We start from the raw sequence: 16355 nt of genomic DNA, 5'->3' as shown, positions 1-16355 counted from the left end.
ATACGCACAGCTGAGACGCTGGTAAATGATCAATAATCAGTTATCGAAATGGTTGCCGATGAATCTTTCTGTGAATTGACTGATCAAGTACTGGTTGGTTTCTTGGTGGGGGGGGGTCAACAGGGGGGCCCAACAAAACGTTTTCGCCCCCGGGGCCCCCTAGAGGGTTAATCCGGCCGTGGTCACGTCTGACCCGTGGAGGAGATTTAATGAGGAACTATTCTACTATGGTTGTAGGGCTGCATTTACTCGGGTTAAAGGGGCGCTTCCTGCGGCACTGGCTGCTAGAGGTTGTCTCCATCACCGTCCTCCTCCTCCACCACCACCACCACATGAATGAGATGCAGCCTCCTCCTGCAGTGATTGTGCAGAACCTCGCCGGCTAGCTACGTGGCACTGCCCGGCACCCGGCGGCTAACTCAGCGTTTTCTTTACCGCCCCCCCCCGCGGGCTAAACAAAACAGAACAACCTGACTATCAACGCCCCGAACTGCCCCGCTTCTTTTTTGTTTCTCCGCATCGGCTTTATTTCGTATTTCGTATGTTTCTTAACGTTTTCCATTTGGGCTGTTAGCCGGGGGGACCAGCTGGAGCCTCGCATGGAGCCGTTGACAGCTGCCCGGGAAGCTAACTGAGCGCTGCTAGCCGCTGCGACCACGTTGAGACACACACACACACACACACACACACCTACAACCCGCAATGAGTTTCTGTTTAATCACACACACACACACACCACGACAGCGTGTGCTGACAGCGGACGTACCTTCGGTCCGGTGAAGTCCGACAGTAGCAGCCCTGCAGCCGCTCACCGCACCGCACACCGAAGACGGTCTCGGTTCTTTCCTCCCAACAGCTCCGTATTTTTCAGTGACTGCGACGCTTGTCTCGTTGTGGCCCCCGCGGAGCGCAAACAGCGGCAGGACAAGCCTCGGAGGTCCGCTAAGCGCCGTGATATCGGCGCAGCCCTCCGCACAACACACCCAACACGTGCGTTTGATGCCGGGGGGAGGGCACACGGACGAGACCAACTCGGCCCCGGAGCGGGGTGGAGCGGTGTTGATACAGAGTTTGGTTCAAATACGCTTTGTACGGTGCGGAGGGGTTTTTTTGGGGGGGGGCTTAAGGTAAAAATGCGTCGGATGTTCGATGCTGGATGTTAGAAAAACGTAAAAACGTAAAAATAAAAAATCAGCTCGGAAGGAAGTACGTCGGCGTGTAAGGGGTTAAGTCGGGCAGTGGACTCCTCTACTTACGTAACGGCGCTTCTTACGTCCCTGCTTGTTAAATGGACAGTGTAGTAAAGTGGACATGTGGAATTACATGGAATTAAATCCACCTCAATTTAACATGTCTTTTTCTTTCTTCACATTTTTTTCACTGCCCGCGTTTGTTTTCCACCTGGTTGTGTTCCCGATGCTTAAGCTGTGCCGTTATCCGAATACATCTATATCCATCGACACTGTCCTTCTTAACTACGCCTGGTCAGTGTTGATTTATTTAAATATTTCAACCCGTCGACAGTTTCACGAACGAGACTCTAATTTGTGTGTGTGTGTGTGTGTGTGTGTGTGTGTAGATAGATGGCTGATTTTTGAATTGAAAGGAAGTCAATTCAACAACATGAAACAATGAGCCTTTCTTCAAATGTCAATGCATTGCTACTTTTCATTTTGTGGACTTAAATTATTTAAACTAATAGTTGCATGTGGGAAAGTTTAGGGAGCCTACTACTCGTGAAACACTCCGAGCTTCATCGGCTCATTAGGGCTTAATTAACTCGTTATGGCTCCTGAGGCAGGTGGAGAGCTGCCATCGGGAATTGTGGGCCGATAATGAATTCAGACCCTTCTGACCCCGCGGTGACCCCCGGCCACCGTGGGCCCCTCGAAGAAGCCGCAGTCGTTTCGGAAAACCGGGGCCCGTTGGCCGCACGGGCCACGCGAGGGGCGTCCGGAGAGACTGCTCCCCTCGAAAAAAGCCCAAGCTCCCGCGGACCGAAGGGGGTGGAGGGAGGCACGGAGATGTCGGCGGGGCGGAGGATTTGGGTCTGTAACAGGATCGCTTGCGTGATACTTAGGTTGAACCGAGTCGTGACAATAAACCAAAAAAAAAAGACAAGACTCACAATTAATAAAGTAAGAGATTTATATTATTATTTTATTATATATATATTATATATTATATTTGGTGATTACAAAAGGATGAGACAACATGTAACGATTTCACTGCGCTGTTTGCATAATATGGGATGTGCAGTTTTTAGCCCTTTTCTGGTAAAACTACGATTGACACACAAAAACAACATCGCACTTCAGGATTTAACTTATATTAACCCACACCTTTTCTGTACTTAACATGAGATACCACCGTATCATGTTACTGATTCTGAGGTGACTTGGCAAAAAAATAAAAAATAAATTACAATCACACTCCTTCCTTCCCCAACCCAAGCTTATCCCGTGGAGATCTGAGCAGCGGCGTCACCGTGGGACAGTATTATTCAGTATTCAGTATTATTATTCCCTCGTTTTGGTTTTGCTCCGGCGCACCTGCACAACTCCCTGCCGGCGGTGTGTGCCTTGTTCCGTTGTAGTGATCTTTACTTCGAATCCAACCTCTGGTCAGAAGCCAGAGAGCACCAGAGCGGCGACTCTAGAATTAGGGCTGCGGAAATGTGCACGCTACTAAATTGGACAAGGCAACGGGCAAACCACGGAGAAGGTTCTGAGTCTCTCTAACATAAGCCTGTCCCTGTTTTGGGCCCTCTCTGCTACTGGGGCACTACTAGCTACAGCAAGGCAACGTAAAGGGCTTTACATAAGATGTGATGGGAAATAATTACTGATATAATATTTGAGAATTTAGGGTGAATGAAGTTGGATCCGTCTGACAATCTGCAGTCTTTGCCATGGCAACTACAGACCAACAAAGCTACAAGGGGCTGCCGACCCCATGAGTCTTGTTTTATTATTACTTCAGAAATTTCTCACCAGGCTTCGGAGAAACGGGCATTACTGAGATTACTTTGAACGGTTCCAGCGTGCGTTCAGCACAGCATCTGTGCGCGCCGGTCCGATCGATTTACGACGCCGAGAAAAAGGGGTGCCAATCACACAGCAGGCATCAACAACGTGTGTTTTACAAGAGGCAGGTGTGTGTGTGTGGAGATACGCCAAAAGAGAGAAAAACCCCCTTCTCACATCTCACACAGAGACACCGAGGACCCTATTCCAAACCCAGGGTAGAGAGGCTCGGTGAACGTGCAGCTGAAGGTGTGGAGGTGGATCCGTTTGTCGGAGCAGACGCCGAAGAAGGACAGAGTGCCCGCCGGCCAGTCGAGATACACCGCCACTCTGTCAAAGACGGAGGAGGGAGGCGGGCGTATGAAGGTCTGTTGGTTGTCGTGCCAGATGGAGTAAATGCCGTCGGAGCAGTAGAGGCTCCAGGACTTGTCGTTCCCTCCGAACCTGCACGCGGCACAGTTTCCCTTCCTTCTTATTCCTCTGTACGTCACGGCTATATCCACCAGTCCTTCCCACTCGACCTCCCAGTAGCAGCGGCCTCTCAGACCCTGTCCGCACAGCAGCTGACAGCAGTCAAACCTGTCCGGGTGAGCAGAATACGCCACGTCCTCCTGCACCTTTGCCACCGTTCTGTTGTCTTCGGACAGTCTGAGGTTTCTGTGCGCCGTGTTTACGTCCAGGCTGAGCTTGCGTGCGTCTGAGGGCGACATCAAGACATAAATCAGTGGCACTCTATTATCCAATGAACGCTTCACCAGTGCACCACGCTCGTCGTTTTTCTTTTTAATTTTCATTTGACGTGAGCTTTCATTTTTAATCAGAACTTTAATGAATTATGTGTATGCTTCGGGATGAGCGTTCTCTCCGTGAATAAAACTGAAAACCCGCTTACATTTCTTCAGGCCTGGTTTCAACCACTCCTCTCCACAAGGGTCCACCCTGAAACGAGACAGATCAGGGGGGTAAATGTGTCAGTGTCAGACCAGCATGTTCACGGAGACGTGGTCTTTTGTCCACGTGCTGTATTTCTACGCGTGTAAACCAGGCGGCTTTGTGTCTGAAAACATACAACATTTAACGACAACAGCACGACCGAACACATCAACATCACCAACATTGGTTCACAGCAGCAAAATATATCCTGGGGTGATACGTGTCGCTTCACTGAGTGACTGAGATTTAACAGAATTTAATTTGGCTCATTAATGAAGAATGACCTTTTTATAACCCGAAAAATGCACGATTAGCTTCGCAGTCATTATCTTAAAAGGCCCCAGTTACGACAGAAAGTGGCCAAGTGGAATTTCCTGGTCAGCCGTTGCAGTTGTAGGTACCCTCAGAGGCTAGCATCAAACTAGCAATAGCTTGTGCATTTAAAGCCTGGAAACTCTGGAATAATCCACTTGTGAACAGCTTTCACTGCATCACGGTCTCTGCAGGGTTCACCAAGTTAAAATTGAGACTGCGGGACATTTTTAATACCACACAGAATGAAATTTGATACCCGTTTCACCATCATACCAAGCTTAAGCAACAAAGTATTAAGGAAAACCAGTAGGGTTGCCATGACCTAGGATTATATCACATGTTTTCAGTACTTTCCATTAGTATATCGCCATATTTAATATGTTTTAAAAGCTTCTAAGGCATTTTTTTTTTTTTTTTATTAAAAGGAGTAAACTGAATTGGATTGGATCTGATTTCTGAGGAAAACTGTTGACATTGTTATCTAAGGTTAATAAAGTGTAACGTGGACACTGTGCCTGGGAAGAGCTGATTTTTTTTTTTTTTTTTTTTTTAAATGTATTTTTCCAACGCTTTGAGCAACACAAATGAAATTCCCATCATCTCCACTGCATTGGAGCGGAGGTTAAATTCTCCGAGGCGGATGTGGAACAGAACCAGAATTGCCTGCATTACTGGCTATTACTGCCTGTAAATGAGAAAATATATTTTTTACATAATCAAAGTGGACCGTCCCTTTAATTATACAACTCAGATTACCTCAGGAAATCTTGATCACATCCTCTTATTCGCGGTTTATCGTACAGTGACAGAGAAGAAAGTGGGAAAAGGTTTTTTACAAGGTCACAAACTACATATTTGTCCAGTTCACTTAGAAAAGCAAGATCCCTTTTCCCCGTTGCCTTCACCACCACCACCACCAAACAACCATCTCTAGAAACATGCGGGAGAAAACCCAAAAAAACAGGACAAAATTGATAATTAGGGGTCATTTACTATAGGTACACATTAGCTGTCTATGCAAGCAGAGCACAACATATTAAAACATCTTAACGGCAAAAACATCGTTCAGCCACTTAGTTCCAAACTCTAACACTGCTACTGGGAATAGCTCGACAGCCTCTTCATACCTGAGTCGCGATCCTGGACTCTCCAGTCCGGCAGAGAGCAGCTTCACTCCTGAGGCTCCTGGATGATTGTAGCTCAGGTCCAGCTCTCTCGGGTGGGAGGGCTTGGACCTCAGAGCTGAGGCCAGAGAGGTACAGCCTTCCCTTGTGATCAGACAGCCTGACAACCTACAAGCACACACGGTGTAACATACGTATTGCTGCACTACACACAGGTATTACTGTAAATGACGTGAGCATACTCTTCTTGAACTCCCAGTGTTGCAAGAGAGAGGAAAACAACCACAGACTCAAATGTAACAGTGGAATGAATTTACCGTTTTGTATTTTCATTACAACCACTTGCAGGCTTCTTGAATCAATTTGTGACAGAATTTTAAAAGCTATTTGTGCTATTTTCAATTTCAAACTCAAAAAAAAATATCATCATTAATCAGCATCAAATGTTAGGAACAAAATTAAGTAAGCAGAGGAAAATCCTACACAGGTTGTCCGTTCACTGATATTACTCTACATGTTAATCTGGGCTTTAACTGTTCATCCGGCGAACAAGCCGACGAACTCTTACCTGAGTTTTTCCAGTTTGCAGTGTGGACTCCCCAGTCCAACGGAGAGCAGCCTCACTCCTGAATCCTGCAGGTCGTTGTTACTCAGGTCAAGCTCTCTCAGTCTGGACGACGGCGAGCTCAGAACGGATGAGAGGGTTTTACAGGATTCCTGCCTTAAGTTGGTCTGATTCAAACTGGGAAGAGCAGGGATACAGCTTTTCTCTGAGAAGGGTGGGATTTCATGTATCACTTTAATACAGATAGGATTGTATGTTTCTCAGAAATCAGGCGTCTGATGCTCTAACCTTGCTTGCCTTCGATTTTAAAAGAAAATAAATAAAATAAATAAATAAATAAAAATCAAAAGAACACAAACTTTTTTTCCCTTTAAATCATTACGGGTTTTTATATTGGAGCCACACTCGGACAGTGGCTTTATTAATGGCATTGTCAGTCAGTCAGTCAGGCAGTCCAACACTTTGGTCCCAGACTGATATATCTCAACATCTGTTGGTTGGATCGGCGTGAAATTGGGTTCACACATTCATGTCCTCCTCAGAATGAGCTATAATAAATTTGGGGATCCCATGACTTTTCATCTACCACCATCACCAGGTCAAAAAACGATTCTGTCCACAATCCTCTAAATTTGCTAGTTCTTTGTGAGACTGTACCAAATGCTAACACTAGCATGGCAAAATGCTCAGAATGATAATGCTAACATAGAATTGCTTACATTAGTGGGTATCATCTTTATCACGTTTAGTTTATTTCCTGTTAGCATGCCAACATTTGCCAGTTAGCACTAAACACAAAAGTACAGTTGATGGGAATGTCATCGGTTTTGCAGGTATTAAGTCAGAAACCAAAGTATCGGACAAACTGAAAACTTGACCTGATGATGGCGCTGGATGAAAAGTCCGCAAAGTTAATAGGATTCATCTTGAGGGAACATGTAGGACTGAACCAACTTAAAATGACTATCCATATAACAGCTGCTGAGATATTTCAGTCTGTGGTGGACTGTCCGACTGACATTGCCCTCCATGGAGCCATGTTGTTAGCATGGCTAACAATGGGAAAATGTGTTTTAATGAAATTGATCAAATTCATTTCATGGAGCTTGAAATATTATTATTATTTTGAAGTCTTTGATCTGCTTATGCCAAAGATAGATCATTTACAGTAAGAAAAAAAAAAGACCTTCATAGTCGAATAACAGGAAGATTTTGCAATTTTTTCCTGGCGTCAGTTCGACTTGTATATGCTTTGATTCTAGTGAATGACATTTGAATATTACATTAGTTACATCAGATTATGAAATTTTGATATTTTGCAATATAGAGGAATGCAAAATAATGCGACAGTGTGGGAAATCTGTAACCACAAATGATACAGAAATCAGAAGAGGCAGACATTATTACTCAACATGTCTTTGCAGCAAATTAATATTTAGAAAAAATAAAAATAAAAAAACATCATAAACTGCTCTAACCTGAGAGTTTCCAGTTTGCAGTGTGGACTCCCCAGTCCGACAGAGAGCAGCTTCACTCCTGAATCCTGCAGGTCGTTGTTACTCAGGTCAAGCTCTCTCAGTCTGGACGACGGCGAGCTCAGAACTGAGGCCAGAGCTTTACAGCTCGTGCTTGTAAGCTCACAGCCGCTCAACCTGAGGAAGCAAGAATGAGACGGAGCTCAAATAACATTTCTCCTGTAGTTTTAGCATAAGTCAGGGTTAATTAAGAGCTTAAACATAACTTAAAACCAATTGTCTTGTAAATATGCTCAGTGAAACACAAATATCAGATCTATACCCGGGGCCGTATTCACAAACATCTTGTCTTAAATACTAGGAGTCCTACTACTACGGTGGGGTTTGACAACTTTGCTATGTCTCCAGTGACTGGTTGGTTAACTGCATGATGATTCTATATTTCCTCCAGCTGAGTAAACAGATCTTCATCCTTTCATGGGTTAATTCTACATCTAAAACCAGTTTTACTGGATAATCCAGCTATGGCAATGAAACTTGCATTTTTTACTTAAATATTAATTTATGATAGTTCGTAATTATTTAATATGGGCTAAAGTGGGGTTTGGAGCACTTTTGGTTTGATGAATAATTCTAACAAACGTTCATCTGTGCTGTAAACTGCGTTTTGCCACTGTCCCAGCTGTGCAATCCATCAACTCTGGTGCTATTAAGAGTGTCTCGAATTGCTGGTACACTGATCAGATCGTTGTTAACTTGCACACCGTCAAAATATGCTTTAACAAGGTGCATTACCCGCAGCTGCCAACTGCTTGAAAGCAGGTTTCAGTGACTAATTACTTTCGATTCGACTGTTAATCTTTTCAATACACGTTAAGAAGCTTGAGCAATCGTGCTTTTTGCAGTTAAGAAGTTTCTCTAAGATCAGACATATTCTGTCTTTTGGATGTGCTGAAAAACTAATTCATTGAAAGTGCTATATAAATAAATCTTTGCTCACTCGCTCACTAACTCATCCACTGATCTGGGCCAGAGTAAACAAACTACGGGTTTGAGAATGGCCTAAGGAGTTGTCTGAAGTGCCTCGAACTTCTCATAGATGTAAGTGCTAGTTTTAGTGCTAAAATGCTCTGTGACATGAATTTTAAAGTTTGCATTGATATATACACATTATTTTTTGGAGCTTCTCTTCACTTCTTCAGTTAGGAGCTGCTTTTAGCCTCAGGATGTTTAGTGAATACGGCCCCTGGTTAGTAACAAGAAGTGAGGGACTAGTTTAGAGATTAACGGTGCCCTCTCAGCCCTCATCAAATACTAGCTGGTCTACTGTGAACACGCTGAAGCTATGACGCTAAAGTAGGCCAGACAAAGTAACATTCAGTAATCTAACCTGAGAGCTTCCAGTATACAATCTGGACACTCCAGAGCATCCGCGAGCTGCTTCACTCCTGAATCCTGCAGGTTGTTGTAACTCAGATCCAGGTCCTTCAGACAAGAGGACTGGCAGGTGAGAACTGAAGCCAGAGCTTCAAAACTTCTCTCTGACAGCTTACAGCTATCGAGCCTTACAAGGAAATAATAGAAAACAAAGAGTTATTTCTTTTTTCCCCTCTCATTAAGAGATAGCAGTGTTCAAATAATGTAAGTTCGATCTATCCCCGTATCTATAAACCTACACAGATTTTTTGGAGGCTTTGACCACTGGCAGCATCCTCAGGAGACCCAGCTCTGAAGCAGAGTATTTCTTCAGGTCAAACACATTCAGATCTTTCCCAGATGATAGTAAGATGAAGACCAGAGCTGACCACTGAGCAGGAGAGAGTTTTTCCGTGGAGAGTTGCCCTGAACTCAGGTACTGTTGGATCTCCTGCTCTAGAGAGTGATCGTTCAGCTCATTCAGGCAGTAGAACAGATTGATGTTTCTCTCTGCAGAGGGATTCTCCCCGGTCTTCGTCTTGATGTAATCGATCGTTTCCTGATTGGTTTGCGGTCTCCCTCCTGATTCTGTCGCCAGGCCTCGTAGAAGAATATGATTGGTATGCTGAGACAGACCCAGTAGGAAGCGGAGGAACAAGTCCAGGTTCCCATTCGGACTCCGTAAGGCCTCGTTCACTGCGCTTTGGTGAAGGCATTTTAGTTCAGATTTGACATGGGCTGCGTTAGATATCTGACAGGCTTGTTGTTCTTCTGAAAAGAGATTCACACCAGTGTTGATGAAGGTCAGATGGACATGAAGAGCAGCCAGAAACTCCTGAACACTCAGATGGACGAAGCAGAACACCTTGTCCCAGTACAGCCCTCTCCCCTCTTTAAAGATCTGTGTGAACACTCCTGAGCACACTGAGGCTGCTCTGATATCAATACTGCACTCTGTCAGGTCTGATTCGTAGAAGATCAGGTTTCTTTTCTGCAGCTGCTCAAAAGCCAGTTTTCCCAGACACAATATCATCTTGCTAGTCTTTGGATTCCAGTGTGCATCTGTCTCCGCTCCTCCATCATACTTGATGTTCTTCTGTTTGGACTGAGCCACTAGGAAGTGGATGTACATCTCAGTCAGGGTCTTGGGCAGCTCTCCTCCCTTTCTTGTTTTCAACACGTCCTCCAGAACTGTAGCAGTGATCCAGCAGAAGACCGGAATGTGGCACATGATGTGGAGGCTTCGTGATGTCTTGATGTGGGCGATGATCCTGCTGGCCTGCTCCTCATCTCTGAATCTCTTCCTGAAGTACTCCTCTTTCTGTCGGTCAGTGAACCCTCTGACCTCTGTCACCATGTCAACACACTCAGGAGGGATCTGACTGGCTGCTGCAGGTCGTGTGGTTATCCAGAGGCGAGCAGAGGGAAGCAGTCTCCCCCTGATGAGGTTTGTCAGCAGCACGTCCACTGACGTGGACTTTGTGACATCGGTCAGGATCTCGTTGTTGTGGAAGTCCAGGGGAAGTCGACACTCATCCAGACCATCAAAGATGAACAAAACCTGGAACTTGTCAAACGCGCAGACTCCTGCTTCTTTGGTTTCACTAAAGAAGCGATGAACAAGTTCAATCAAGCTGAATTTTTTGTCTTTTAGCAGATTCAGTTCTCTGAAAGTGAATGGAAATGTGAACTGTATGTTCCAGTTGGCTTTGCCCTCAGCCCAGTCCAGAGTGAACTTCTGTGTTAAGAGTGTTTTCCCGATGCCAGCCACTCCCATCGTCAACAGTAACCGTACAGGTTGCACACCTTCAGGTGCGCATTTAAAGATGTCTTGACATTTGATCGCTGCTTCTGCTCTCGCTGGTTTCCTGGGCGCCGTTTCAATCTGTCTGACCTCGTGTTCGTCATTGACCTTTCCAGTCCCTCCCTCTGTGATGTAGAGCTCTGTGTAGATCTGATTTAGAAGAGTCGGGTTTCCCGCTTTAGCGATGCCCTCAAACAAACGCCGGAACTTCTTCTTCAGATTAGATTTGACTTGATTTGAGATGGGATCCAGCCATCCTAAATGAGCAAACAACATAAAGGGATCATTGAAAAGGAATTTTATTTTGAAGAATTAGAATGAGTTTAGACTAAATATGAGCTTTATGCAAAGTAAGTTTTGGTGTGTGAGGTTGTAACCAGGTTCAAGTAAAAGTGCAGGAAGGTCTGCACTTGAACACAACACCACTCATCCTACAGCTTGATCTGTGTGTGTTTCATGTATTAGACAAGTGGAACATGATTGTGTGTCTGTCCTCGGGTGAAGATACTGTTGGCACATTATAGAGATGCAGTCTCTTAACCTGTCTAGATTGATGCCATTAAAATAAGCACAAGCTGGCGTCTTCACTTATAGTTACGTGTCGCATTTACAGTCACATAAGAGTGATCCCAGTTAGTTCCATGTAGCAGGGTAGCATTAGACAGATTTTACATCTACAACAAAGAGAGCACTGCTGTTGAACTGGTACTGTGTCGACAGATATCCTGAATTAAGGTATTCTTATCAACACTGGGAGAGAAAGAGTCAGATCTGTGCATCCCCAAAACACAATGCAACATCATCCTCAAACCCACCGCGTTGTAATAACCAATAATTGCAAAACCTGAGGGCAGAATCGCAAGGATTTTAAGGTGATCCTGTACAGTTGCTATCGAGTAAAAATCTTCATTTCATCGTGTTTTGCATATTTTAAAAAAATAGATACACTGAAGCCCGACATTTAGTTTGCATTTTGCGGACAGTGAAAGCAAGCCTCAGACATGGCTTGTGTTTGATGACCAGTCAAATATAACTTTAACATTCAAAAGATCTGGACAGAATGGAAAGTATTTTAAGTTTATCATTTATTTGTTTTATTATTTATATGGTTAATTATCGTTCTTGAAAATTAAAGTACTTTTCCAGTTGATTATTTAGGCATAAATCTGAGATGTTTTCGTCAAGTTAACTTCACCTTAACTGTTGAGTTCAAAGTTGCAGCTGCCAACGAAGTGTTTTGGACATAAAAGGTGGAGCTCTGCTTCATTGGGCCCTGGCATAGTTTAACCCATGCTCAGGAGTTGTGTGGACCCTACTTAAATCACTGACCGTTAACCTGTTTATAACAGTTTAGAAATGTAGTCATCTCCCATCTATTCCTTCTTGCGTGTTTAAGGTTTTTAAAATCCTCTTACTGCTCCACAGAATGTCAGACAGCAACTCCTGGTCCATTTTCCTCAGCTGGTGCATTGTGATCTTCAGTAAAGCCATCGAGCTGCTCTTCCTCTGCTCTTCCTCCTCCTCATCGCTCATCACTTCCTCATCCTCCGTCAGCCCCTGGTCTGATTCCGCATCCTCTGGTGTCAGAACCCTCCGGAACACCTTCAGCTCGTTCTTCACATGGGTGACGATGCGCTTCTTAAGCGCCTGGAACATAACATTTAATTCAATATTGATGCCAAACTCGTGGAACACAACAGCATTTCAACCTTGTACAGTTTAAAGGCCTGCTGGCATCAAAAGTTCCGTTTGGACACTATTATTAATATAACTGAGGTTAACATTTATAACAGAGGAAAAAAGGTATCGTAACACATTTACATACCTTAAATACAGAGTCCAGGTTCATTTGATTCAGCAGGGGAGACTGACCATTGGGAGCGTCTGAGCTCTCCTGGTCAATTCTGTGGAAGCGACCTCATACATTAGCTTCTACTATTTCTTGACTTCCACACAAACACGTGTTTGATCTCCACAAAGCAAATATATTTTGATTTTAACACTGACTCACCTGCCTCCTTGTAACCAGCCAGTATCCTACATTTGTTAGATACTGGCTAGTTAGTCATTAAATTCCCTCAATGCTTTAAAGCCTCTGCACAGGTATTTTCAGTCATTTTCCCTGCTCAGCTCACCTCTCAGTACTGTGTAGCTGTGTAGACGTGTGTGATGATGATTGACGGGGACAAGTCAAGCCATCAAAAAGTATTACCGTACATTTATACAGAGTCATTTTTTCATTTTCAAAGTTCTTTGGATTTTGCAGACAAAAAAATTTATCAGATTTTGCGCAGCTGGAGGCACAAAAAGACTTTTTACAACTTTTTTCACACACTGTTTGCGACAGCGCTCCCCGAGACCTGTAAATAGTTTTGGATGTGTGGCAATTTTGGTCACCAATTAACCTAAGATGGCGTGTCAGTGTGCAGCCCAAAAAGTAGGACCACGTGGGCTGTACACCCAGGCCCTGTACAGCGTTGAACATGTGAATACGTCTGCCTATAGATGCAGATACCCAGTGTCATAGAAAAAGAACCAAATTCATCTCATACTTGAGTAATCCTCACCTTTTAGCAGAAGAACGGCGTCCATCTTTGAATGCCAGAGGTGGATCCTTTGACTGGTCACTCCTCATGGACACGGAGGTGGGCACAGGAGAGGCTTCTCTCCTAAGCTTTTTTCTGACAGAAACACAGGAAATAATTTACACTGCACACCGTGGGCACTAGGATCGAGGCTTATTTTGTTACTCTCCCTTCGTACATTCACTTTTATGTGTCGCTCTTTGTTTTGTTTCGTTTCAGGATGTGCGCGTTCGATTGTAATGTTAGTGAAAGCTTACTTCTTTTTGTGACAGGAGTGTCTTTTTCTAAAATCGATGAGGTGACCTTTTGACCCATCACTCTTCATGGACACACAGCTGAGTTCAGCAGAACGTGGTCTTTTCAGAGGGACTCTGGAGGGAAAAGTGGAAGACCACCGGGGTGGGAAAAATGACTTGTTAGCCATCTAGCTGCTGCAATACGTGAGCGAGTGATGAAGGAAAAAAGATCAAAGTTCTCATAATCACAGTTAATCCTCACCGTTTATCAGCAGAACGGCGTCCATCCTTGAATGCCAGAGGTGGATCCTTTGACTGGTCACTCCTCATGGACACGGAGGTGGGCACAGGAGAGGCTTCTCTCCTAAGCTTTTTTCTGACAGAAACACAGGAAATCATTTACACTGCACACCGTGGGCACTAGGATCGAGGCTTATTTTGTTACTCTCCCTTCGTACATTCACTTTTATGTGTCGCTCTTTGTTTTGTTTCGTTTCAGGATGTGCGCGTTCGATTGTAATGTTAGTGAAAGCTTACTTCTTTTTGTGACAGGAGTGTCTTTTTCTAAAATCGATGAGGTGACCTTTTGACCCGTCACTCTTCATGGACACACAGCTGAGTTCAGCAGAAGGTGGTCTTTTCAGAGGGACTCTGGAGGGAAAAGTGGAAGACCACCGGGGTGGGAAAAATGACTTGTTAGCCATCCAGCTGCTGCAATACGTGAGCGAGTGATGAAGGAAAAAAGATCAAAGTTCTCATAATCACAGTTAATCCTCACCGTTTATCAGCAGAACGGCGTCCATCTTTGAATGCCAGAGGTGGATCCTTTGACTGGTCACTCCTCATGGACACGGAGGTGGGCACAGGAGAGGCTTCTCCTCTGCAGAATGAGGTAAATTGGCATCTTCATTAAGGGGGGGGGGGGCATTTAAGATTGACTGGGAAATCTGTGATGTAACACTCAGGTGATCTGTCTTCATGATCGCACCTCTCATCCTTCCATGAACTAGTTCTGTGTGTTCTGTACCTCGACGGCCTTAAGCACCGCGTTTACCTACACAACCATCGGCACGTTTGCTTGGGTCGAACCCGCGGGTTGCTTTTCACGAGTGGAACCGTTCGATGCAACCTCTCGACGCACCCCTGCCGCCTGGACTTTTAAAAAATAAAAAATAAATGGATGGCGTCCCTTTCAAGTCGAGACTAACCGATGAGTCCATTTTAGTTTAGACGCACTTGCGCACTTCTGTGATTTATTGCTGAGTTTAAAAACTTGATTTTTTTTAACAAATTCCCCAGAGAACTCAGACTACAAACTAAATGCTCAGAGGGCAGACCCACATGTTCGGAAGTGAAGAGGACACCGTGTGTGTGTGTGTGTGTGTGTTTTCACAAACCTGAAACTCTGCTGTCTGAAGTCCGGGTGTGGTGTCCCTTGCATTTTGACGTCCTCGCACGGTTCAACAACACCCGCGAAACTGGGTTCTTCAGAAAAAGCGGCACGGTCTCGGCTCCTGCCGCGACGTTTTAGAAAAGGACGACAACCGGCGGTCACCGGTACCTTTGGACTCGATTTGAAGATGTCGCGGTCGCCAGCTACAGGTTATCGGGTGCGGACATTAAACATGGCACCGATTTAAAAAATTTAAAATAAAAAACGGTTCGGGTGAATGAGCCGGTAAAAGTGGGAGTCCGTGTGCAAATCACCACGGCCAGAAATCCAAGTTTTCACCGATGACGGGAGATTTCCGGCCGTAACCGAGGGAGATCCTCCCACGCGGGCCGACTCGACCCAATCGGCCATCCGCTCAGCTTTCGCGGAAGATTCAAAGCGCCAAGGTTGTCTCACGCACGCACGCACGCACACACACACGCACACACACACACACACACACACACACACACACACACACACAGGGGCCTCCGATGAGAAAAGTAGTTCTACTCCCACCCCCTGTGAACCCTCAGAGCTTGTTCATGTACAGTATTTACAATACAGGAGAGGGTTTGATGAACAAATCACAGATTTTAATATCGGTGAAGGGGTTATTTTGATGTGTTTTTATATATGATCTTACTATGAGACTAAAAGAAGGCGGCTCGCGGTGCTTATTAAACTCGGGTGCCGGTGCTGAACAGAGGTGTTACTCCGCGAGGAATGCACCCAAAGACACGTGGTTGTCTCTATGGGTGACAAACGACCCCTTCCACGGAGGCGGCGGGGCAGTTCGAGAAACCGTCCTCGGGTCCACGCGTGGTGTCTCGTCTTCTTTCTACAGATATAAGCCGGTAAGTGTCGAGAGTCGGTCCCGCCACGTCCAGAGTGAAACGTCCGTGCGAGGGAGGCACGTACCTGAGGAGTGACGGAGGTCTCAGCCAATAAGAAGACCGTGTCTTAAACCTGACACCTGCTGGACCAGGGAGAGACCAGTCCCGCAGACCTCGGGAACCGATGTGACCGCCGTATGCTCGTCGGGGACGCGCAGTCTGGTCCAGAGCTCTGTCAGCAACCTCGGTCTTTGAGACTCTGCTGTACTTTAATCAATAGATGTGAGTTTAACCTTTTGCGTCCTGCATACTTCACCAAACGAATGCGCGAGTCCCGATGTTTTTTTTTATGAATGATGGACTCAACAACTGTCAGTTGCCCCCCCCCCCCTCGGTTCCGTACTTGCACACCCCTCTTCCTCCAAAATGACACAGACGACAACCACACACACTTTAGAAACACTCGACTTTATTCTCAACAGAGTCACCCGACACCAATGGCCCGGTTCGGCGTTTCCGGGCGTGCTGGACTGAAGCGGCGGGGCAGAGGAGGGACGGTCGTGAAGTGCGGGCAGGGACGCGGGCTGAGTGACGAGCCGCGGGGGATT

At 45.4% G+C, this 16355-nt stretch overlaps 2 protein-coding genes across 4 annotated transcripts in view; both read right to left on the bottom strand.

The window, feature by feature from the left end:
• The window catches only part of brf1a (BRF1 RNA polymerase III transcription initiation factor subunit a), a 119956-nt gene extending 118934 nt beyond the window's left edge, over window positions 1-1022 (bottom strand). For 2 of the 3 annotated variants that reach the window (XM_040136505.1, XM_040136506.1), the window contains exon 1: window positions 767-1022. The gene's annotated coding sequence lies outside the window, so the exon portion shown is untranslated. The remainder of the gene's footprint in view (window positions 1-766) is intronic. The other variant, XM_040136504.1, reaches the window with a different exon arrangement.
• Window positions 1023-2286: 1264 nt separating this feature from the next.
• On the bottom strand, window positions 2287-15284 carry LOC120795189 (NLR family CARD domain-containing protein 3-like). The gene is made up of 15 exons (XM_040136837.1): window positions 14877-15284; window positions 14258-14383; window positions 14017-14130; window positions 13742-13855; window positions 13501-13614; window positions 13226-13339; window positions 12484-12562; window positions 12074-12305; window positions 9115-10915; window positions 8829-9002; window positions 7442-7615; window positions 5967-6140; window positions 5402-5566; window positions 3919-3965; window positions 2287-3723 (listed from the first exon to the last, which is right to left on the bottom strand). Exons 1-15 carry the CDS (start codon window positions 14918-14920, stop codon window positions 3200-3202), a joined length of 3996 nt encoding a protein of 1331 aa, XP_039992771.1. The 5' UTR covers window positions 14921-15284; the 3' UTR covers window positions 2287-3199.
• Window positions 15285-16355: the final 1071 nt, after the last annotated feature.

The sequence above is a fragment of the Xiphias gladius genome, chromosome 10, assembly GCF_016859285.1.
Source record: "Xiphias gladius isolate SHS-SW01 ecotype Sanya breed wild chromosome 10, ASM1685928v1, whole genome shotgun sequence".
Taxonomy (NCBI): Eukaryota; Metazoa; Chordata; class Actinopteri; order Istiophoriformes; family Xiphiidae; genus Xiphias; species Xiphias gladius.
This window is presented reverse-complemented; position numbering and strand designations above follow the sequence as displayed.